A 24,767-nucleotide genomic window follows, 5' to 3' on the forward strand; every position below is an offset into this window, starting at 1 on the left:
ACTACACTTGGTTTGGTCTTTAAGAAGTCAGACTCAATGAGTATGGAGCTTGTTGGTTACAATGACAGTAGTCACAATGTAGACCCTGATGATTGCAGAAGCACAAGAGGACATGTGTTTTATCTCAATGGGAGTTTGATCACTTGGTGCTCGTAGAAACAGGACACAGTGGCGTTATCTTCGTGTGAAGCAGAATTCATGGCTGCAACAAAGGCTGCGAAGCAGGCAATTTGGCTACAAGAACTTCTAAGTGAAATCACCGAGCTACCATGTAATAAGGTGCTAGTCCGAATAGATAACCATTCTGCTATTGCTCTTACTAAGAACCTGGTGTTTCACGGTCGGAGCAAACACATACACACAAGGTACCATTTCGTTCGAGAGTGTGTTGAGAACGGGCAAGTCGAAGTTGAACATGTTCCCGGGGAGGAACAAAAGGCGGATATATTAACTAAGGCTCTATGAAAAACCAAGTTTAAGGAGATGAGAGATCTCATTGGTGTGAGAGATTTGAGTAAGTAAGACTTCAAGCTTAGAAGGAGGAATGTTGGAGTAAGCTTGAAGTAAGCTTGGGGATCAAGCTAACCAAAGAGAAATGAAAATTAGAGATTATATTTAGGAGATATCTAAATATAATAGGAAGTTGAAGAATAAGATGTTTTCCTATTAGGATTAGGAAAATATACTTAGGAAGTTTTATATATAAGGAGATGCTAAGATGTATCATAACTTATGAGTTGTGAGCTTTAGAGAGAAAGAAATTGAGAGATTGTGAGAGCTTAAAGTTTTTGAGTTATTTTTCTTTAAGCTAATAAGAGAGTTATTCTTAAACATCTTTTGTTCTTAATATTTTTGCTAAAACAATAGTTTCATCACTTGTGGTGTGTGGAATGGAACAAAAGTCTGACTCGGGCCCTAGGAGAGTTGAAGCGTCTCGTAGTAGCGAGTCTTTATTTATTTATGACTTGTTTATTGCTTGATGTTTATTGTTGCCATTTTGCTTGTGCATTGCTTGTTGATTGCTCCTTGGTGTTTGTTGAAGGGGTAGAAGAAAGGAAAGGTAGAAAGCATGGTAGATTACTAGATTACTAGATTACTCATAACTAATTTTTTGTTTTGCAAGATAATGTCCGAATAGAGTCTAGACCCAGGAGAAACATAGGAAAACCGGATGGGGCAATTTGTGTCTATTTTTGTAAAATTATGGGATACTATTTAGGGCATGTGCATTGAAGGTTTCTTACAAAAGTTGCTCACTTAAAAAAGAATAAAATATAATATAATATTTTTTTATTATGAGAGTTTCTCATAAAAGGGTGAGAACGATTCTCAAATGAGAATCTTTGAGAAACTTTCTTCTTTGTTTTGAGAACTTTTTCAATAAAAAATTATTATTTTATAATTTATTATTTCTTTTGTTAATGAGAAATTTGGTCGGAGACTAACCAATACACATGGTCTTAGTCTCCAACTAATGGGATATTTGGGAATGATTCCATTGTCTTGGATTTACGCTTTGTTATCATTATTAATTTTCAGATTCTTTTGTGCTAATAAAAGTAAACTGGTTTTTGTTATATTTAAATGAAAATTGAACTGATATTGGTCTTGTCCAGACCAGCACAACGGTCCAGCCGACGAACAGTTGAAAAGCCTGGTAGTCAACTTGGAACCAGGGAGATTCGCTGAGGGAAGCTGCCTGGGAAGAAGAAACCCTCCTAAACCTCGACCGGTTTGCTTCGGTGAAATTTCCCATAGTGGCGATCCGTGACCACTCTCGGCTTTTCCAGCTATAGAGTGGTTTGGGGGCGTCACAATCACCCCCTAACGGTGTGAGTCCACCCAAATCCACACTCGTCTAAATTCAGCTCTGATACCACTTGTAGCGTCCCGACAGCTACCTCTTAGTGGGACCTATATCCATTCCTAGTCCATAGGACCATCTTTCTTAGTGGGCTCCATGTACACTCCTAGTCCATGGGTCCACCTATATCCGATGGCCAGTATGCTACGTCTGAGAGGCTTTTAATGACTTGTTTTTCGTCCTTACAAATTACCATATGATGTTTCTCTATGTTTTTTCCTCACTTGCACGTTTAGTCTCAGTGGTAGTGGAGTGGTGGCATGGAAGGAAAAGAGAAGCGGAGCTTCGGTTGTGGCGTTAGAAGAAGAGGGAGAGAGAGAGAGGGGGAGCTAAGATATGTTTGTGTTGTCTTCTAATGCATGAGGACGAGAAGCAACTGAGTCGTAGAGCCATAGTTGTTATGTTGTTATCAGAAAAGAGAGAGACGCTAAGAAAAGAGAAAGCCGTGAGGAGAGAGAGAGAACGGTCGTGGCGAGGAGAGAGAGAACGAGACGCGACAGAGGTGGGGAAGCCTCTTGGGGGCCTGGTTAGTCATGTCGTGGCTTTGGGAAGCTTTGTTATTGGTGGGAGACCAAGATGGAGTGAACAGAGGTGAAATGGAGAGAGAAAGTGAAAGAAAGCAGTGTGTAGGAGCCGATTATTATTATTATTATTATTATTATTATTTTTAACAGCCATAAGAGTCTAACTATCCATTTTTTTAGTTTGTACGTACAAATTTTTAAAGTTACAAATGTGATACTTTTTTTACTGTAAAAAAAGAAATAATAATAAAACTGTAGTAAGATTTTCTCCTTTTTTTCATGATAATTGAAACATTCTTTTTCAATCTATGTATAACTTATCACAAATATACTATAATTCATTAAAAATAGTTTTTTTATTTCTGTTATTTTGAGATCCATTTTTTATAATTATTTTTTCATCAACAACCATTATACCACATAATCAATTATATCTTATCTTTTTATTTTTTAATTTGTTGAAAATATTTAACTATTCATTTTTTACGAGTTTTTGTAATTTAAAAAAAAAATTATTATGTTGCCACATAAATTTATCCGTAGCATAATTTCTATTTATGAAAAATATACAATAAAAATAACAGTCATGTTAAAGTTTCTACAGCAAAAGTCTATACAGTCAAAACATCTACAACCACAAGTAACAACTGTTACCAATCATGACCTATACCAGAAACTGGGTGATATTGACGTAATTTCCATCAAGCAAATAGTTAAAAGAAACTGAGAGTGCTTCATTTGGAGTTAATCTCGATGAGTTATGTATGTTGCTTTATGGCCAAGTAATTGCTGGAAACTGTCAAAATCTGGGTTAAGTATCAACCCTAGTGAAACAACCCGACCCTTTTTTTTTTGTTTTTAATAAATAATAAAGAATAATAATCTAAACTAGTGGTCTCATACCCACTAGTCACCTAACCACAATCACACAACAGCGTATAACATAAAGAATATAACATTAAACCAATTAATATCCAATATTAATTCATAACAATTAACTCAATAATCCAAACAACATGAATCGAAGAACCAGCAATCCTAAATCAACATTCTAGGACTCCACTCTAGCAACCTACAAAAGCCAGATAACAACCAAACGAGTCACTAGAATATCCTCCTCCTGATTGCATTCATTACACGAGCACCATTTGCCTTTACCTTCACCACAAGCACAAATTGAGATGCATGAGTATTTTATAAACACCCAGTAAGGCAATCCTCCCATCTACTGGGCTATACACACAAGCAATAGAGACATTTCTAATCATCAACCAACAATAACCAAAAAACAACAAACCAGGACTCTGCATTGACCGACACCAACCCATGCATCGACCGACACAAGCTTGCATCGACAAACGCAAGGTTCACTTGCATCGACCAACATGCACACTGCAACGACCGACGCATGCTCGACATTGCCCGAAATCCCTAATTGTATTGATCGACGCCTCCACATGGCATCGACCGATGCTTCTAAGTCAATTCGCGTTGTCCTTGCATTGCATCGACCGACACACAAAGTGCATCGACCGATGCACATGATGAGCATCGTTTTTCCCCGAAGCTTCTCGCCGGATCTCCATCCCCAAACCACCAAAACACACAAGCCAAAATCACAAAAAGCTTCCCAAATCCTCTAGCGACTCAACAACGTATTAACAAACCAATAAAAACACATCAACAAGCCGATCAACGAAATCTCCAGCTTAGATAAGTCATGGTCATGCACTTACCTTTGCCAAGAAGATTTTGAACCACAAACAGGAAGATCTACGCTCCTAACACGTTCCTACAGCGTTCCTAGCTTCAGAAATCCCAAGAACAGCTACAAAACTCCAAAAAACTCACTAAAAACTACAAGAACAGTTTCTCTCTTTTTTCTCTTTCTTTTCTCCCAAAAGCGACTAAACCTCGGCCACAAAACGACAAACCTCCTTTTATAATCGACTTCAGGGTTTCCTAACCCAAAATGCATCGTTTAACTTAAACTTGAACCACACAAAATCAACCATGCATCGACAGACACCACCCTTGCATCGGTCGATGCACATCCCAAACCGGGATTTTGGTTCGCGGATGTTACACCTAGAAACTAATTTAATATGGTTCTTTCTACGCAATGTTTGGAGATCAAAAACTAGCATGATCAAGATGAAATTTGGTGGACAGACTCTTGATAGTTGTAACGCACCGACTGCCACCTCTTTGTGGGCCTAGGCGACGTTTGGAGGTCCAAAACTAGCCTGATGGGGACAAAATTTGGTGGACAGATTCTTTGTGGGCCTTATGTACAATCCCAGTCCATGGGCCCATCTTCCTTAATGGGCCTCAAGTCCTCTCACTAGGCCCGTGAGCCCATCCATATATGACAGTTGGTTAGTTACGTCCAGAAGATTTTAAAGATTTGTTACCGTCCCTACAAATAACCACATGAGCTTTCCCTGTATTTTGTCCTCACTCATACAGTTATAACAGTCACTTTCTGAAAGGTCACCCATCCGGAGACAACGCTAACAAAAGCACGCTTAACTCTGGAGTTCTCTCCGGAGCCTTGACCGAAAAGATAAGTGAATTTTCGTGACATTGGTGGCCAAATCAATTATTTTAAACCTCTCTGCAAGTTCCTGAAACCGGGGTGTCACAATTCACCCCAATAACAGATCGCAACGTCCTTGTTGCATACCAAGACCATCATCCCCAACGGTGTGAGCCCACTCGACTCCACACTCATTTGGGCTCGGCTTTGATACCATTTGTAACGCCCTACCGCCACCTCTTAGTGGGCCTCATGTCCAATCCAAGTCCATAGGCCCACCTTTCTTAATGGGCCTAAGTCCTCTCACTAGGCCCGTGAACCCAACAATATTTGACGGTTGGTTTTTTTACGTCTGTGAGATTTTAAAGACTTGTTATCGTCCCTATAAATCACCACATGATCTTTCCCTGTGTTTTGTCCTCAGTTGCACAGTTCTGACAGTCACTTCCCATAAGGTTACCCATCCTTAGACTACTCCAGTTCAAGCACGCTAAATTCTGGATTTCTCTTAAGACCCTTGACCGAAAATATAAGTGCACTTTGGTGATATAGGTGGCCAAATAAATTCTTTTAAACCCCTCTGCAAGTCTCTGAAAGCGGGGTGTCATAGTTCACCCTCACTAACAAATCGCAACGTCCTTGTTGTGCACCAAGACCGTCATCCCCGAAGGTGTGAGCCCACTCGAATCCACACTCGTCTCAGTTTGGCTCTGATACCACTTGTAACGCCCCGACCAACACCTCTCAGTGGGCTTAATATCCAATCCTAGTCCATGGACCCACCTTTCTTAATGGGCCTCATGTCCTCTCACTAGACCCGTTAGCCCATCTATATCTGACGGCCGGTTTATTACATCTGGGAGGCTTTAAAGATTTGTTATCGTCCTTACAAATCACCACATGATCTTTCCTTGTGTTTTGTCATCAGTCACACAGTTCCGACAGTCACTTCCTGGAATGTCACCCATCCTGGAGTTCTCTTAGGGCCTTTGACTGAAAAGATAAGTGTACTTTGGTGACATAGGTGTCCAAATCAATTCTTTTAAACCCTCCGCAAGCTGGGGTGTCACAAAACTTCACTTTAACATGTATCCCACACACTACCTCATCTAGTTACTGAGTCGCACAACCAACCACCCCTAGCGACTGAGGAACGAGAGAGGTGGGCTGAATACTTTATTACGTCCAGCCACAGAAACACTTCTCCGTGTAACCCTTTGATTCATTGATATGATCATGAGACCATCCAAGAAGATTCTTGAGTTTTGTTTAACAAGAACGAAGTCAAAGATCAACTCTTCCACCCAAAGTACTATTTTGGATACATTCCATTTGCCAAAGGAGGTTAATCTAGTTGTTCACTTGAAAAGTTTTAGGTCCAGTTGGTTTAAGAGCTTCCATAATTATGTATTGCAACCGGAAGTTGTTTCTAATAAGTCCAAGATGAAGAAAAGATACAGCCTATATTCTTTCTCATCAGCAAATTGGATCAAGGAGCCAAAGAGATAAAAGACCAAAGAATATACTTAATGGGCTTATTCAAGAGCTTATGGCCAAAGAGAGCATGGGAAAATATATTCGGGATGTTACCTATCAAGTCCAGCCCTCTTACAGCATAATTCAAGTCCATGAATGCTCAAAATAATCACTTTATTTTGTGATCCAAGAGGAGTGACGAAAATAAAGTTCAAGAATCACCTTGGGAAGGGAAACACCAACAACATAAACATTACTAAGCAACCATAATACCAATAATAAACCAACATCCAATAACATGCACAACGACATCATTCCTAACCATTCTATCCAACAACCTAATATCCTTCTATACAATGTTCCAACGACTTATAAACATCACATACATGCACATCACAAACAACAATTGAGATGCATGAATATTATCACAAATATTTAGTGAGGCGATCGTCTCATCTATTAGGCTATACACACAAGCGAAAAGGCAAGCATAAACAATACACAAAAACATCAAACAAGACAATTCTAGACAAATCCGTGATTCTGCTGAAACGCCCAAACTCGTTTTTAAAAAAATACTAGGTAACAACCCGCACTATGTGCGGGATAAACCTTCCTGATAAAATTAGGGTTATGAATAAAGTTACTTTTTGTTATCTAAAATTTGTTACTGTAAATATATATATATATATATATATATATATATATATAATCCGTGAGAATATGTTTAGATCAAACTAATATATATCAACCAAATATATGTATAACCCGCTCTTTCTTCAACCTATGCAAGATTTTTTTTTTTAAAAAAAATCTTTATTTTTGTAAGTATGTTTCACCCGTGAAATATTATACCAATGATATTAAATAAGTCAATTCCTATAATAATGATTATTGAGATAATTTTATTTTAGAAACTTTAAATATATGGATTTTGAAAATATTTTAGATCTAATGATTTTATATTTTAATAATTAAATATATTATAAAATGATTAAAATAAATTTAAAATTGAAATGTTTGATTTTTTAGTTAATTGTAAAGGAATACTCCTTAATCATTCAATAGCAATTATGTGTAAATATCCATAAAAATGAGAGCAATAAATTCATAGTTGTCTCGAGTCCCTAACGACGACACATCAGCATTTTCTTGAGAATGCTTCTCTATTAATATATAGAGAATATTATTAACCTAGTAATAATCTACTGATCCCATACTCACTAACCACTTAACCACCTAACCAATAAATTAAATAACCAAATAAATAATTCAATAACATCTAACCATCAATACCAAATAACATAACCAAGTCATAGAACAATGAATGAGCAACCTAAATAACCATTCTAAACCACTACATTTCGTTCTAGCAGCCTAACAACAGTATAGAACAAACAATCAAGCCTCTAGAATATGCTTCTCTTAATCATCTTGATTCCACGATCACACTTTGGCTTTACCTGCAGAACAAACACAAATAGAGATGCATGAGTATTGTCATAAACACTCATTGAGGCAACCTCCCATCTACTGGGTTATACACACAAGCAACTAAGATTCCAATGTTAAACAAGCATCAATAAACACAAACAAAACATGGTAAGAAGAATCAGCCGCCTGCTGAAAAGATTGGTGTCGACCGACACCCTCTTGGTGTAGACCGACACTGACTCTTAGTGTCGATCGATACCGCTCTTTGATGTCGACTGACACTCCTCCTCGACCCAGAAACCCTATTACCGACACTCGCCAAGTCTCCGCACCGTTAAGTCCTTGGTGATGATCGACACCCACCTGGTGTCGATCGACACCAACTCTGCATACACGTCCTGCTCGAAGTCAAAAGTAGAATCTCCGTTTTCCAACTCCTTCAAATAGACCAAAACTCACCAAAAAACCATAAAAACTCATGGGATCCACGAACAAACCAAGTGCCTGCAAGAAAACACCACAAACAACTAAAATCAAGCAAAACATAGGAAATCTCAGGATTAGATCAGCCATGATCATGCACTCACCTTTTTTGGAGAAAGTTTATGACCAAAAACGACGAATCCCACCCCTTAGAAAGCTTCTCCTTCGATCATAGCACCAGATCCTCACTCCACGGACCAGATCTCACAAAAGAAGCCAAGAAACTCTAACAGAAAACTCTAAACTCTCAAGCGCTCTCTTTTCTTCCTCTGTTTCTCTCTGGAATCGACTAAAAGCGGCTTTCCACAAATCCTCAAGTCAATTTTCTCTTTAAATACGTCGGTTAGGGATTTCACTTAAACCAAAACAACAAATCAAATCAATCCGGTCAGACTTGAAAATGTTGGTGTCGACCGACACCAACACCTAAAACTGATTATTTTGTTCACGGATGTTACATTTGCGAGCTTGCGTCGCCTGACACGCCACTAGCATTGATCGATGCAACATTTTGCATCGATATATGTCTCCATCAAATCCCTAACTGCATCGACCGATGCACTTCTTGCGTCGATCAATGTCGTCACGCAAAACATCACCAAACACCATCTCTCTCTACTTCTCCCAACTCCAATCGTCCCCACAGCATCTGTGACTCCAAATCCGACCTTAACAGGCCACAAACACCACGACAACCAAAACCAAACAATCACACAAGCAATCAATGACCCAAAATCACACAAAACACACATCTAATCACTTAGATAACTCATGGTCTCGCACTGACCTTTGAGATCGACGAATCTGACTCCAAAACACACGAAACCAGCCTCCTAGCAATCTCCTCTCATGTCCACAGCATCAGATCTCCAAGAGAGCGGCAGAGGAAATGGTGGTTCTCCTGGGATATGGTGGTTCTCCTGAGGGGATGGTGGTTCCCATGTATACCGATAGCTTGAGGGGTGGTGGGACCTGAGAGCGGCAGAAGAGATGGTTGTTCAACTAGGAGATGATGGTTCTCCTGAGGGGATGGTGGTTCCCTTGCTACCGAGAACTCGAGGTGATGATCCAAGAGTGAGACGGTATGTCTCGAGGACGGTGGTCTGAGAGTGAGATCAGTATAACTCAAGGTTTTGACCTAAGAGTGGATGAGTTGAGAACAAATAATGTCTAGGACGTGGGGATAATCATTGTAACCGGATGTGGATTAAGGATACTGATGGGGGTTCAATCTCAGATTTTTTATTGTGACCGGATGTGGATTTAGGAGATTGATGGCAGTTCAATCTCAGGTTACCGGTTGAGACCGGTTGCGGATCTTGGGGTTGATGGGGGTTCAATCTTGGGGTTTTTGTGTGTTGACCGGGAGGGTCAGGTGTATGCTGGTCGTAGGGACCAGAGTTGTGATGATTGGGAGAGTATGGCTGATATTGACTAGTGGGGTCGGGACTTTGTTGACTAGTGGGGTCAGGATGGTATTGACCGGTGGGGTCAGGATGGTGTTGAACGGTGGGGTTAGGATGGGTTGATGAGTGGGGTCAGGGTAGCTTGGATCAGTGGTGTCCTGGTTGCGGAAGAACAGATGGTTGAATGGTGCTAACCATCGCGATGGTGGTTGGATAAGTTTTGTGGATGAGTGGCGGTGTGTTCAGATTCGAAGACGAATCTTTTGTTAGAGGGGAAGACTTGTAACATCCCAAACCCAGTTTTGGGTGGGTGTCGATCGATACCAAGGAGGGTGTCGGTTGACACCACTAAATTGCTGGTTTTTTGGTTTGTTTCAAAATTGATCGTTTTATCTTGGTTTAGTTTGGAAACCCTAAGTGTCGTTTTAAAAGCCATGAGCAGCCTATTTCCTAAGGGGGTAGTATTTGGTCGCTTCTAAGAGAGAAGGAGAAAGAAAAAGAGAGATTGTGAGCTTGATCCTGAGAGAAAAGGGAGCCTTGAGGAGGGTTAAGAGGAGAAGAGGGGTCTGTTTTGGTGGTTCTAGGAGGAGATAAGCAGAGAGAATTGTGGTGCTCTCACTTGGAAGGGAGGATAAAGGAGATCCATCTTCTTCATGTGTAAGGTGAAGAATGTGATTACTTGGTGGTGAATTAGGAGATTCAAGGAGGCTTTCTCATGGTTGTTATCCGTGTAAGGTGTGTTGTTTGATGTTTAATCGATTAGGGAATAGATGGTTGTGAAGGATTAGGGTTTTGCGGCGAGAAGGAGCTTGAAGGGAGGCTCGGAATGTGATTTCTGGGTTGGTGTCGTTCGACTCAGTAACTAGATGAGGTGGTGTTTGGTGTATTTGTGGAATTTTTTGTAAGAAGTGATTTATACGCCGGTTGTCTCGTCAGAATTATGGGGTTTCGGTGAAATCGTTTCCCGTGGATCCTATGTGAGGATTGAGAATCCGGATGGGGTCGTTTCATGTAATTAGTATAAAGCTCTAGTCGGTTGACTCCTATGATACCAGTTGTAACTACTAAGATGCAGCCAATATTGAAAAGAAATTATTTTCTTATTAAAAATCACTTAAACAATCTTACAAGATATGTTAAATTAGATTTACACACATTCAACACGACATGTCACTGACCAATTCTTAATCTAACCAAAATTTCTTAAGAACCCTAAAAATTTATTCACTTAGCTCTTTTATTTGTATGTGGTTCAGAAAAACCTTAAGCCTTAATTTCAATATCTTATTATATAAACCTTGGTTCTCAAAGTTAGTAACTCAGCAGATCGTGACACGTGTTAGTTTTAACGATTAGAGATCAAAGTTAAAAACTCACCAGATCGTAACACGTGTCAATTTTAACAATAAGAAATCATAGTTTTCAAGCAAAGCATAAGATAATTATAATTTTATTATATTTTAAAAAAAACAACTAAGATAAATATACTATATGTCATCCATATCAAAGTTTCATTGTTACAAAGATTCTCAACAATTACATGGTAAATTAAATATACTATGTGCCATCCATATTTGGTGGTATAATTATACTATATTGTTTTTGTTTGCACACAAAAAAAAATGTTTCTATGGTTAGCCAATTTCGGACACTGAGTACTCCAACAAGATTTGTGAAGCACATGCGAAGAAAACGAAGTATGAAGAACCGACTGGCAGTTTTTAGGAAAAAAGCTTGAATTGAAGTCTGAACTAATATTTTTATTATATTAAAAAACTTATTATATAAAGGTGGGTTTTCAAATTAGTCATTAACATGATCATGACACGTGTCAAGTACACTGATGAGATGTTGACGCGTTTCAAAAAATTATTATTTTTCTAAACAGCTAATTAAGAAAATAACATTAAATATGAATTAAATTTACATATTTATATCTAAAAAAAAAAATTTCTAAATCAAAAAAGAAAATTAACAAAACTAATCTATTTTCCATTGTACGTTACTTATATTATACGTGTTTTCTCAATAAGATTTTGACATGTATAAACAAAAAAGTAATTCACTAAGCATGTATATTATTATTAATAAATAAATAGTGAATAACAAATTTAAAAAGAATAACATAAGTTATGTCAAAAAAAAAAAAAAAAATTGAAACATAATAGGACAGCTAACTAAGAAAATAACATTATATCTGCATAACATTACATGTTTATATCGAAATTACATGTTTATATCGAAAGCTTTGATCTTTGATTTTTTTTATCATGTAATTTTGCCTATCTATTGTGTGGGTTTAGTGCGGATTTTTCATTGGAAGCTATCAGATGCAATGAAATGAAATCGAAGTATATAATGCCCGCTAATTTAATCGAGGATGAAGACACTGATGGAGGTTTCAAAAATGATTCTACAGTTAGTAGCATTATAAGTTTGGAAGATAAGTCGGTGGTTGATGTTTCTAGTCAAAATTTAGAGTTGTCTTTTGTGAATAATGTTGATGATTCCGGTGAAACAAGAGCTGCTTGATTGAGTAATTGATAAGCGGTTTCAACTTTGGAAAGTTGGAACAGTATACCATTTTAAAATTGGTTTAAACCCGGATTTATGTGGTTTTCTATCTGATTAGGTTTGTAAATCGTTCAAACCAAGTATATGGAAAAATATATGAGAACTTTTGATTCGGGTAAAAATAAGTTGAAAATTTATGATTCGAGAATATTTGAAATGAGGTCATAGCTTTAAGTTGTTTTGATACAATTGGATAGTTCAGAAGAGTAAATAGATCGTTGATCCTTAACATAATTATGACATATGTCATGTTTTAGATGTGTATAAAAAGTTTCTATTTGTATATCTGAATTATCTAAGACTTATATATACCATCCTGATTATAATTTTCAAATTTTTATTTTTATTATATTATATTAACTTTCTTTCAATTTTTCAACTTTTATTGGGTTAGTCATAAAATCATTGTAAACGAGTAGATAATTTTCACCAGTTGTTCATCCAAAATATCTTTGGAGTAAAAAAAACTTCATGGTTAAAGAAATTATGCCACCAAACAATTTTAGTAATTATAAGAACTATAAGTATGCCAAAATGAAAGTAAAGCAACATAAAATTTGTTTAATTTGTTTAGAAGACATTTTATAGGTGGTGATAAAGATCATACTTTAACAATAAAATAATTTTGGGTGTAAGAATATGTGGTTACTTATTATATGTTGTTTTGATGAATTTGTTGCATGTAAAATATTTTGTGAATAAGTTGTGAGATGTTTTTAAAATTTGACAATAATAATATTTGTAATGATGAGTATTTGACAAAAGTTTTAGTGGAATATAATTTAGCTTTAGATTATTGTAATAATTCTTATAATGAAACAAAAATATATAAATATAAATAAATATGCGAAGGTAAATACAAATATTCTCTAACTTAAACTATTTATATATTTAATTTAGGAAATAAAATTTCTTTATATATTTTCAAAAATTGTTTAAAGTTTAGGATTTATTTTCTTAAACAAATTTTAAACTCGCACATCGTGCGGGCCCTTATCTAGTATCTTATTATATAAAGCTTGATGACAAAGTTACTCATTACAAGATCGTTACAAGTGTCAATTGTGTCATTCAGATGTTGACACATGTCAATTCTAAATTTATTAAAATTTTAAAAAATAAAAATGTAAAAATTCAAAACCTACCATAAAAAAGTTTTATATAAAAGTATAATAGAGAAATAAAAAACCTAATTTTATTTAAGATATTTTAAATAAAAAACTATGTAAACTTCCAAATGTAAAACAAAACTATTAACAGTTTTAAAAATATTAAAAGGCAATTATAAGGAAATTATATATATATAAATATATATCATAAAATTTGAAATTATAATATAGTTTATTTATTTTGATTTCAAGTTGCTAATTTTACAAGAAAAATGATTACTTTTATATAAGATAAAAAAATGATTGTGAAAGTATACAATTAATTACTGGTTCTAAGAAAAAGATGGTTGAAGTAAAAAAAAAAAAAAAAATAGATCGTCCCATATTTTTTTCACCAATCAAATAATTTATTCAAAAAAACTGCTATTATAATATATAAGATAGGAGTATGTAATATTAACATATCCGTTTTTTAACTATAAAAATGTTAAAGTGAAGAGACATATAATAGGTTATTTAAGGTGTTCATAAAGATAATTTGTTGGTAGTACTAAAGACTAAAGAGTATATTTTAACAGTAAAATACATTTGTGTGTACAAATACATTTTTAGTGATAATATTAGTAGATTTGTAAATGGATATACATTAGTGTATTATGCTTTCGTATTTGACGCATGGGAGATCCAAGAGATATTGAATAGTGGGAAGGACTCCAGCAAGTTAAACTCATCGAGCATGTTGGAGAAGGACGGTCAATCTTCAGGGACTGCACAATAGTGAGTAACTCAGCACAATTAGTCTCGAAATATTGACAAGCGATCCCTGCAGCATGTATCCGCTCCATGACCGACAACAACGCTTCTAACTCCGAATGTAGGGGGATGGGCTCCGTCTTAAACACTTGGCCCACAACAATAAGGTTCGCTCCTCACCAACGTAACACCACCAGCCCAATCCTGAATGCACATTGGTTGCTTTCCAAGAACCATTAGTCTGACAACCAGGTGAAGAAACTTGGACATCCGAAGACGGAGATAGAGCTGGCATGACCGCCGTAAAAGAGAGCGCCTCTTCCCAGACTAACTTACCACCCAAAGCCTAAGCAATGATATCATTCGCCTCGATTTCTAAATCTTGAAATTTTTTTTTGTTTATGACCTTCCAGATTGCCTATAAATTCTATGGTAATTTAATCACCCTGTTGAGAGGCGCCCCTCCAGAAAACAAAATCCAAATTTGAGTACATTGACTCATATGGAAAACCCTCTGACGAGACGAAAGTCGGAGATAAATCCCAAACTTCACACGAACAAGGGCATTGAAAGAAAACATGATTAATAGTCTCAACTACATAATCTCACCATTTACACGAAATATCACATTGGACAATTCTGTATATCAATTTATTTTTAGAAATAGTTTTTACTTACTAAAAATATTTATTTTATATTCTTTGTTAAATTTAATTTTATTTTGAAAATTCTGAACCCGCACATCGGGTAAGTCCTAATCTAATATATATATATTTATTACGCTGCTTTTCTATTCTAAAACTACTCCAAATGTTATTTCTTTGATCTGATAATATCTTGCTTGACAATAAAAAAAACTCCGATATTCTAAGAAAAATTCTTTACGTCATTTCAGTATCTTATAAACTAACCTTGTCCACCAAATTTATTCGTGCTTTGTTTCTCAGTTATCAGTCTGAGACAATAAAAATCTTTAGAAAAACAAAAGCTTCGTGTAAAAATCTTGACGAGGGCTAGTGGCTTTTCTCTGTCTTTACGTTAGGACCTATTAATTATATAAACCCATACCTGACGGTCACGGCATTACTTGGACACCCTTGTTTGATAATTGACATGTAGACGTACAATATCTTCGTAAATCATATCGCTCCATGTTTTATCGATAACCATCTTTTAAAAATATTGGAGTTTTTCTTGTGTCATTTAATTGGAAACCATATATAATTAACACATATATTGACACTATTTACACAGTAATGAGTGCCCAATCTATATCTTTCACTTAAAAACATTTTCTCCTTCTAATTTTCTTTTCTTTGTTTAGCAAAAAAAAAATAATAATTTTCTTTTCTTTGGAAACGCGATATGATTGACATGCAGCCATAGAGCAATGACTTTTAACTTTTTAATCTTTCTTTTATTTGACACCGAGTGACTTTTAAACATATCTATCAGGACAATGGCCTTTTGTGACATTAGAAAAAAAAAACACATCCAAGTCAATGGTCTTGTAATTTTGGCGTATATACATTTTCAAAAGGAAACAAAAGAGGAACCATCCAACAAAAAATTCCAACGACTTAAGAATTTACGCCGAAGGTCGTAGTAGCTCGAATTGTGACCGTGTCAACTTCAATTTTTTTTTTTTTTTTTTTTTAAGAAACTTTTGGATTGATTTATTAAGAAATATAATGCAATTTTTAATAACAAATTTTTTTGTAACAATTGATAATGAGGAAAATATTTCACTCTTAATTGATAATGAGGACAATATTTCACTCTTACATATAATTTTAAGACATTTAAACTAATTATTTTTCATAAAAACAAATTTTCCCAAAAAATTATACATTTATAAGTAAGCTATACCACCAGTTAATATATTTGATATGCCTTTAAATAGATATACATCAAATTTTAAGTTATTTTTATTAACTGATTGGTATTCAAAAAAATATATCTCATGCAGTATTGACAACTTTTCTAAATAGAAAAATATTTTCTTAAGAAACGATAGCTAAGCAATGATAAACTTCTAGAATTCATCAGAAATAATCAAACAAATAAATAAAGTAAATAATAATTTGGTTTGAATGCTTCACAAGAGAACATAAACTGTTTTAACCAACAATTAAAAAAAATTATATATATATATACAACAAAAATACAACAAACACATCCACTAATCTATAAAAAGGGAGTTCTCCCAAATTTGTTTCTCATCCACCATTCTTTTTCTCAATTCAAAGGGGAGAGACAGAGCGCAAGAGAGATAGAAAGAGAGAGAGAGAGAGAGAGAGAGAGAGAGAGAGGAGATGGAATCTCAAAAACAAGAAAGAAGCGTGAAGGAGATTAAAATAGTCACTAAGATCATAGCATTGGCATCCATTTTCTCTTTTATACTATCTTACTCTTCCTTAGTCTCTTCTCTTCAACAAAGACTTCAGTTGCTGTCCATGTATAGCAACCTTGTGGACAAGAAGTACATGTTTTTGCTATGCAATGGGATTGTGGGCTTTATCGTCGGGAGTTTCCGAGGGACTTCTGAAACTCTTTTGCACGATAAAACCATTAACATCGTTGACAGCACAAAAGAAGTAAGGATCAATGACTTAAAAGAAACAGAAGTCAAGAAAGTAGTGGCACTACTTGAAGAAGCCAGAGTTGCTTTGTTTAGAGGAGGCGAAGAAGAACAAGAATTAGCATTGGTTGTTGAGGACGATGAGGATGTATTAGTACAAGACCTCGCTATCACTATGGTAGATGATCATAATGATGACAATGAGATAAATGATAGTTTGTTAAGTTCGGAAGAATTGAACAAGAAATGTGAGGAGTTCATCAGGAAGATGAAGGCAGAGATTCGATTCGGCAAGAGAAGCAAATAATTTTCGTAGTCCCGGATAAATGACTTTTCTAGAGTTTAGTTTAGCTATCTTTAGTTTTCATGTTCAGCATGAGAAGTTTATAATTTTCTATCTTTCGACGAATAGTTTTGTACTTTTTTTACCTCCCTTTTCTTAATTTCCAAATATCAATTAGACGTCCTCCATATTGGCTACCTGATAGGATTCAAACCTCCACCATACACCAACTGCGCAATAACTCATCTTAATCTTTAATTTTGTGTCATCTCTCATAGTCTCTTGTATAAATGTGAATGCGATTCAAAATATTGCCAATCCTCGGATGTTCTGTATTGGCTACCACTATCTAATCTTGGGGACACAACACAATGTGGATGTACAAGAGATTTAGTGAGGACCATTTTCTCCATATACAAGTCATTTGAAGCTCATGGGTAGGTCAAAACATTAGATCTCTACATGTGACAAAGAAGCAAATAATTTTCTTTGTCCCGGATAGATGACTTTTCTAGACTTTAGTTTAGCTTTCTTTAGTTTTCATGTTCGGCATGAGAAGTTTATAATTTTCTCTCTTTCAGCGAAAAGATTATGTATTTTGGTGCCCTGTACTTATGTAGTGTAGTCAGTTTGTTTTTCTTCCCTTTTCTTAATTCCCAATTGTCAATAAGACGTCCTCCATATGACTCAATGCAACACAATGCTTTCTCTACATGTTCCAAATGAGAGATGGACAAGGTCAGTGATAAGATCCAAATCTCCACAATACACCAACTGAATTTAGTAGTCCAATGATTCGTCTTCGTCTTTAAATTTGTGTCATGTCTCATGTATGTGGATGTGATTCATAATATATATCAATCCTAACATGTTCTGAATTGGCTTCCACTATCTAATCTTGGGGGCACAACATATATGGATGTTACAAGAGATTTAGTGAGAACCATGTTCTCCATATACAGGTCATTTGATTTCTACATGTGACAAAGAAGAATCATAGACTTCATAGTAAATAAGAAAAAGAAATCAACTCTGTTCTTGCGGTTGATGCCAAAAAAGGCTTCTCTTTACTCTGTTTGACATATGAGTATATGACCGTAGAACTTAATTCATTTCAGCATTGGCATAAGCATCTAGACGCTTCTCTGCACCAGCTTCCTTCAAGAGCTCTGAAGCAACAGAGGGACACACATAACTTTTTGAATGGAATGTAAAGAAAAATGAAATTATGCAACAACAACACCCAGCGAACCAGCAATAGAGATATTGGAGAACAAAATACAAAATAGTATTAAGTATCTTGCAACAACAGTAATGTTTTATCACCATACACTTCTGTAAACTCAGAAGTCATACGTCTCAAATAGAAAATACAAGCCGGAAAGAAAGAAAACACAAACAAAGCCTTAGATCCTATCGATATCCTCGTCCTCAAACTCAACATAGTCATCGACGTCAATATTATCATCAACATCAAGATCACCAACAATTCCTTCGTTGAGACGGGTATTATCCGGAAGCTCACCATAAGCCTTGAGAAGCCTAGCCTCATCAGACATGTACTTGAGGATCACATCTGCTTTGTCATCTTGGTAATCCCTCAAACCAACAAGTACAATGTCACCTGCTGCAATCCAAACCTTCTTATGCATCTTACCACGGATATGGCAAAGACGTTTGGTACCATCGATACACATAGCTTCACATCTCCCATTACCAAGCATACGTTGGACTTGCGCGTACTCTTGTCCATCTTCCTTGAATATAAGCTCTCTCTTCTCGTCATCAGCTTCGTTCTTTCCTCTCTTCCTGTTCTTTCCTCCCTTTCCCTTGTTCTTCGGCATTGTCTCTGCACAAAAACAGTTCAAGGTTCAGTCTTTAAACATGCAGAACAAAACACTCCTCTCTCGTACACAACACAAGACTCTAAAACTATAACCAAAGCAAGAACCCTGAAACAAATCTTAAAGACTAACGGAGAAGATACCAATCTAGGGTTTTCAAAACTTTGAATTCGGATTGAGCAATAACCCACAAGAAAAAATCAAAACTTTTCAAGAATCAAACAATTTCTGATAACGGAGAGGATCGATCGGCGATAAAGAGCTTCGCCGACGACTCAAAATTACTGAAAACCCTAATAAAATCTAAAGCTCACGAATCGAGAACTAGGATTAAGAGACGAATTGAATTGAAATAGATCGCGAAGGCTCACCACTAAGGAACGATTCAAATCTGAGATTAAGCTAGAGAAGCCTCTTTCTTGGAAGCGAGATAGATTGACAAATTTGGGGATCAAAGTTTGTAGCTTGCGGCTGCGAAAACAATTCTCTCGATTTTTCCAGAAAAGTGTTTATAATATAGTACACGTGTTTTGATTGCCCTTTCTTTTTAGGTTTTATTACGGAACCATACCACTCTCAACTCAATCTGACATTCGGTTTGGTTTTAATTTTGAATTTTCCGACTATTTTTTTTTTTAACTTAGATGAATACAATAAAAGAAATAACATATCAACTTTTGTATTGAAGGAGAGACTGATACATCAATTAAAATGATACATCAATTAAAATAGCTAGTTTATCAAATTTAAACAATTAATACATATCAGCTTTTTTTCCCTAGATGGACACATAATTTTTTTTTTTCATTGTTAAAATTGACAGATTTAATAGCACATAAGAAAACCGCTATCTAAAGTATCAGAGTTATCATTGTGGGCGATCTCATAGCATTTGTATTAACACTATCACATTGTTAGATAGCGTCTTTCACACACTATTAACATCCTATTTTCCTGTAGTGACAGATCTGAAAAATGTTCCCTTGCGCGTGTGATGAAATTTGAGACTTGGTGGCTTTATTTCTGGGTTTTGGTTTGAGGTGGCTTTCATGGAAAATAGACTAGGTAACTCCAATTGAGTGAGAATTTCGAAGAAATCTTAAGACTCTCTGTAGATCTTAAGACGCTCTATCAGTCTAGCATTTCCAAGGATTCAGTTAATAAGAGCTTTAAAAGAAAAAAAATTGGTATGGGGATGATGGTGATTAGTTGAAGCAGGACAAGAAATGAGAAAATTATGAATAAGGCGTGTAGTGGCACCACCATATTGCACAATTTGGAGGACTCCGAGCTGGGGTTAGACGAGAAATTATGTGACAGTAGTGGACTTCAATGGATTTTTGTTGGCTTGTGCTACTCGTTCTTGATCGTTTAGTTGGTCTGTACATATAACATCTATAATTGACCTATGCATTCAAATACACATTTAATTTTATTGGTTTTATGATAACTGAACATTTTGGATTCACTATATTTACATCCAAAATCTTCAATATTGTTTTAGTAATAGAAGAATATCATTTTGAAGTCAAAGAAAAAAAACTTATTTTTAAAGTAATAAATTTAAAATATATTCGAAAAGAAAATTTATGAAATCAAAAACTCAAGTTTCATATGATGATGTAAATAATAATAACAAAAATATTAGCATTGGAACACAAGATGCAATCGCCCTAGCCAACGAGTTGGCTTTCGCTAAAGAGAGCTTAACATCGAACTCCCCCGTCACTCGTACTGCGATAGTGATTTTATCTAATTCAGAACGATACTTTGGCCATTTTGCCATAGATTCTAAATCTGACACCACCGCCTGACAATCCGTCCAAACTTCACAAGTCGTAACATGAAGATCATTGAGGCTTTGTATACACCATAGAAGACAACTTAGCTCTGCAGTAATTATGTTAGTTGGCGGAAGAAATGCATCTCTCACATGATATATGACCTCTCTAGTATGATTCCGTAGTATCCAAGCACCACCACAGTACCAGGATTCCTTGACCCATGTTGCGTGAATGTTACATTTAAGCTTACCGGCGGGAGGTCTAACCCAACGATGAATCTGTTGAATACTTCTACAAGCTTCTCTGGACAAATCCTGCAATATCAAACTTTGTTGTTTCAACCATTCCTCCGACTCTTCATACTCTGCGGCCACAATAACATGAGGGTCTTGATCTCGGTTTGAAAAAATCACAAAGTTACTTGCCTTCCAAATCCCCCAAAGGATCCAAGGGATTGCCTTTCTCACATCTTCTGCTATTTCAGTTTTCTGCATTAGGTTTAACATCAGAGAAACATTATCTACAACAGAAGTAGAAAAGCCTTGGGAAGGGATAGGAAGGGCAGCTGCAGACCAAACTCCACTTGCTAGTGGACAACCAAATAAAACATGGTTAATTGTCTCGTTCTCAACTTGACAAATCGGACAAAGAGGTTTAACTGAGAGTCCATGGCATCGCATACAATCTGCTACCGCCAGTGCTCGTGATAATGCTCTCCAAAAAAAGAAACAAATTTTAGGCTCATCTGTAGTGTCACATACCAGTTGCTTAACCTTGTTAACATAGATCATATCAGCAGAGATTGGGCTCAAAATATCAGCCACTCAAGACAACAACCAATTCCCACTTTTAACCGAGTACTGCCCATTCTGAGTGAAAGCCCAAATGTACCGATCACAAAGGTTTTGTGCTGGAGGAAAGGAACGGATCCGTGTAATTTCACATGGTGGAAACAATTCTATTGTTGGGTACAAACCAACGTCCCACATCAGAAGATTAGAAAAGAAGTTTCTAATATATAAGTCAAGTCCAAATCTACTTAGTATGAGGCCTTTTGGGAAGGACCCCAATAATAAATCTCTGCGGGCTTTGCCATCTCGGCCCAAAGCGGACAATATCATACTAATGGGGACTTAACTTGGGATTAGAAAGCCTAACAGTTGGTATCAGAGCCTAGGTTGAAATAAATGGACCTAAGAAGTGGGTATGGGCTTAATGATTAGTGTGGGAGAAACCCCTCAATGTGACACGATAAGAAGGATACCTTGCGAATAAGGAAGCACCGAGTGAATGGTGACAAAATTTCGCTGAAGGGGAGACCTAGGGTTTTTGGTCCTTGGTTTGATGGGGAGTATTGTTAGGTACAAACCAACATCCCACATTGGAAGATTAGAAAATAAGTTTCTAATATATAAGTCAAATCCAAACCTACTTAGTATGAGGCCTTTTGGGAAGGAGCCCAATAATAAATCTCTGCGGGTTTTGCTATCTCGGTCCAAAGCGGACAATATCATACTAATGGGGACTTGACTTGGGATTAGAAAGTCCAACAAATTCATGGAGGAGTTGTACATTCTAGGTCCCACCATTTGTGATAATAGCCGACACTTTGAGGTTTAAATCAATCGTTAGATCTTTATTGAACGGTCTTCTTGGCATATCATCAAATATCCATTTGTCAAGCCACACACTGGTATGTTGACCATTGCCAATGGACTTCATGACACCAAGCTCCACGCTTCATGACACACACTGATATTTTTTTCGATTATCTATCATCTTAAATTTCGATTCAAACAACATTCAAAATGTGATTCAGAATCTAATTTGTAATTGAAATCAACAATTACCTTGTGATGTTGAAGTCTTGAGTTCGGCGTCTCCAACGTCTCTATATGAATGTCTCTGATATTTTAGCGACAGTTCTTCTTCTTAAGATGATGGTAGTTTAGTCAACTACTTATTTATAGAGGGTATGTTAATAAATAGACAACATGAGAGAGTATTTGTAAAATAAGCACACCAAATAAAATAAGTGAAATGACACTTTGTTAAATTAATAATAAAATAAGTATATATTGTGTTAAATATATGTATAGCTCCATCTATGTTAATTTAAAAACACCAAATAAAATATAAAACTAATGTATTGTTTTCAAAATTGCAATAAACACATAAGAACATATTTTTAAGATAGAACTTATGATTTTATTAAAAGTTTGTAAATTATTTATTGTAGAACATTACAAACTTTTAATTTAAATGTTTAATAATAAAAAAATAGACAGAGAGTAATCGGTTTAGGCTGGAAGTAATCAGATTAGACTCATATAGCTAATTTTTTGAAGAGGTTAGTCATTAATCAAGAATGACATAATAAATCTAGCGATTTTACGCATTAATCAGAATTAGGGAGAAAACTTTAAAACTAGGATTGCAAACATTCAAGATTCTATAATATTGTTATGTTTTGCATCAATAAAATCATCATTATACTTATATTAAATATTACATGTGTCTACAATGCAATATCTTAATAACATTATTATGCATAGCAACCACATGCTTTTTCAGGGGCACCGGGTGCTTCTTGAAAGCAACTTCCATGGNGAACTAAGGTTGCAGCATTCAAGATTATATAATATTGTTATTTTTTGCATCAATAAAAGCATCATTATACTTTCATTAAATATTACATGTGTCTACAATGTAATATCTAAATAGCGTTATTATGCATAGCAACCACATGCTTTTTCAGGGGCACCGGGTGCTTCTTGAAAACAACTTCCGTGATGGAAGCCCATTTCCATGCATTTTTTGTTGCAGTCTGGAATTTTTGAGCAAGAACCTATCACCATATGTCCATGATTTTGCGAATCGTCAGCTTCCACAGCATCTGTGATATTAAACAAATTATTTCCAAAACATAAAATATATAATATAGAAATGAGCATATCATATAGGTTTAAATTAAAAATGTAGATTTTTTTTGTTGCGTACATTGGATCAAGCTAACAACCAAACATAAGAACACAAAACAGAAACATTTGCATGATGAAACCATTTTTCTTTTCGGGTGAATATAATCGAAACAGTTACAGTTATATATATAGAGATAAGATTCCTTCATTCATGTAATATCCTATTATATTTGGTATTATTTTTATTTGTATAACAATTTGGTCAACCTTTAATTTATATTACATTTATATTATTTATATAATATATGATAGTTGACTATATAATTTCCAACATATTTGGATACACATTTATGTTCTCCTTTGTATGGTACTAAAAGACTGGAAAAAAATGACCATCATTTTAAAAATCAATTGAGTGGTCACATATAAATGTTATATATACAAATAAATTAATTCATTCATGTATATTCAACATTTGTTCAACCTTTAATTTATTACATATAAAAATATATTAAGTTATATACGTAAATAGTTTGGATGAGTCTCAATTGATTGGATGAATTAAGGAGACTGTAAAACGGCCAAAATTTTGTCTATAGCTAATTTACTTACATTAATCAACCAAAAATATAGGAAAAACAATTACCAATTACCAAGTTTTTTTTTTTGCAATTACATATATTATTTTAAAATAGTGTAAATTTAAAATCATGGAATTTTCTATATAAATTTTTCTTAATTTTCTTAATCATGGTCATTTATGAAATTTGATTGATACATTTTGCACTTATCTGTTGAATCTGATGTATAAATATTTTTGTGTTCCATTTTCTGTTCCTATTTTTTTAAAATGTTTTTTTTTTCTAGAATTGTGAAAGATCATACAGTATTAGGGTTACATTGTGGTATAATGTTCTTGTTGTGTTTCATAATTTATTGCATATGGTAGAAAAACAATATGATTAGCCAAGTGTATAGTGCATATCATTCATGAAAAATACCTTGAATGTAACTAGATCTTTAAATGTGCCAATATCAGTTTCGATAAGAGTATTAAAGTGATGATGTTACAATGGCTGTTTTACTTGCGAAAACAAGTCCTTCATGAAAAAATATTCTTACGAGACTCTTACTAGTAAAATGCCTATCAACATTTTTTCTTAGAGTTTTTTTTTTTTTTTTTTTTTTTTTT

At 35.2% G+C, this 24,767-nt stretch overlaps 2 protein-coding genes across 2 annotated transcripts; one reads left to right on the plus strand and one right to left on the minus strand.

The window, feature by feature from the left end:
• On the plus strand, positions 16,372–17,223 carry LOC104790490. The gene has a single exon (XM_010516255.2). The coding sequence runs from the start codon at positions 16,478–16,480 to the stop codon at positions 17,048–17,050; it is 573 nt and encodes a 190-aa protein (XP_010514557.1). The 5' UTR covers positions 16,372–16,477; the 3' UTR covers positions 17,051–17,223.
• LOC104790499 (eukaryotic translation initiation factor 1A-like) lies at positions 18,291–19,384 on the minus strand. Its single transcript, XM_010516267.1, has 2 exons — positions 19,242–19,384; positions 18,291–18,875 (listed from the first exon to the last, which is right to left on the minus strand). Exon 2 carries the CDS (start codon positions 18,868–18,870, stop codon positions 18,433–18,435), a length of 438 nt encoding a protein of 145 aa, XP_010514569.1. The 5' UTR covers positions 18,871–18,875; positions 19,242–19,384; the 3' UTR covers positions 18,291–18,432.

Source organism: Camelina sativa, chromosome 1 (assembly GCF_000633955.1).
Source record: "Camelina sativa cultivar DH55 chromosome 1, Cs, whole genome shotgun sequence".
NCBI lineage: Eukaryota > Viridiplantae > Streptophyta > Magnoliopsida > Brassicales > Brassicaceae > Camelina > Camelina sativa.

Coding starts and splice junctions, on each gene's coding strand:
- LOC104790499 (XM_010516267.1), bottom strand. CDS start 18,870: ATGCCGAAGAACAAGGGAAAGGGAGGAAAGAACAGGAAGAGAGGAAAG.
- LOC104790490 (XM_010516255.2), top strand. CDS start 16,478: ATGGAATCTCAAAAACAAGAAAGAAGCGTGAAGGAGATTAAAATAGTC.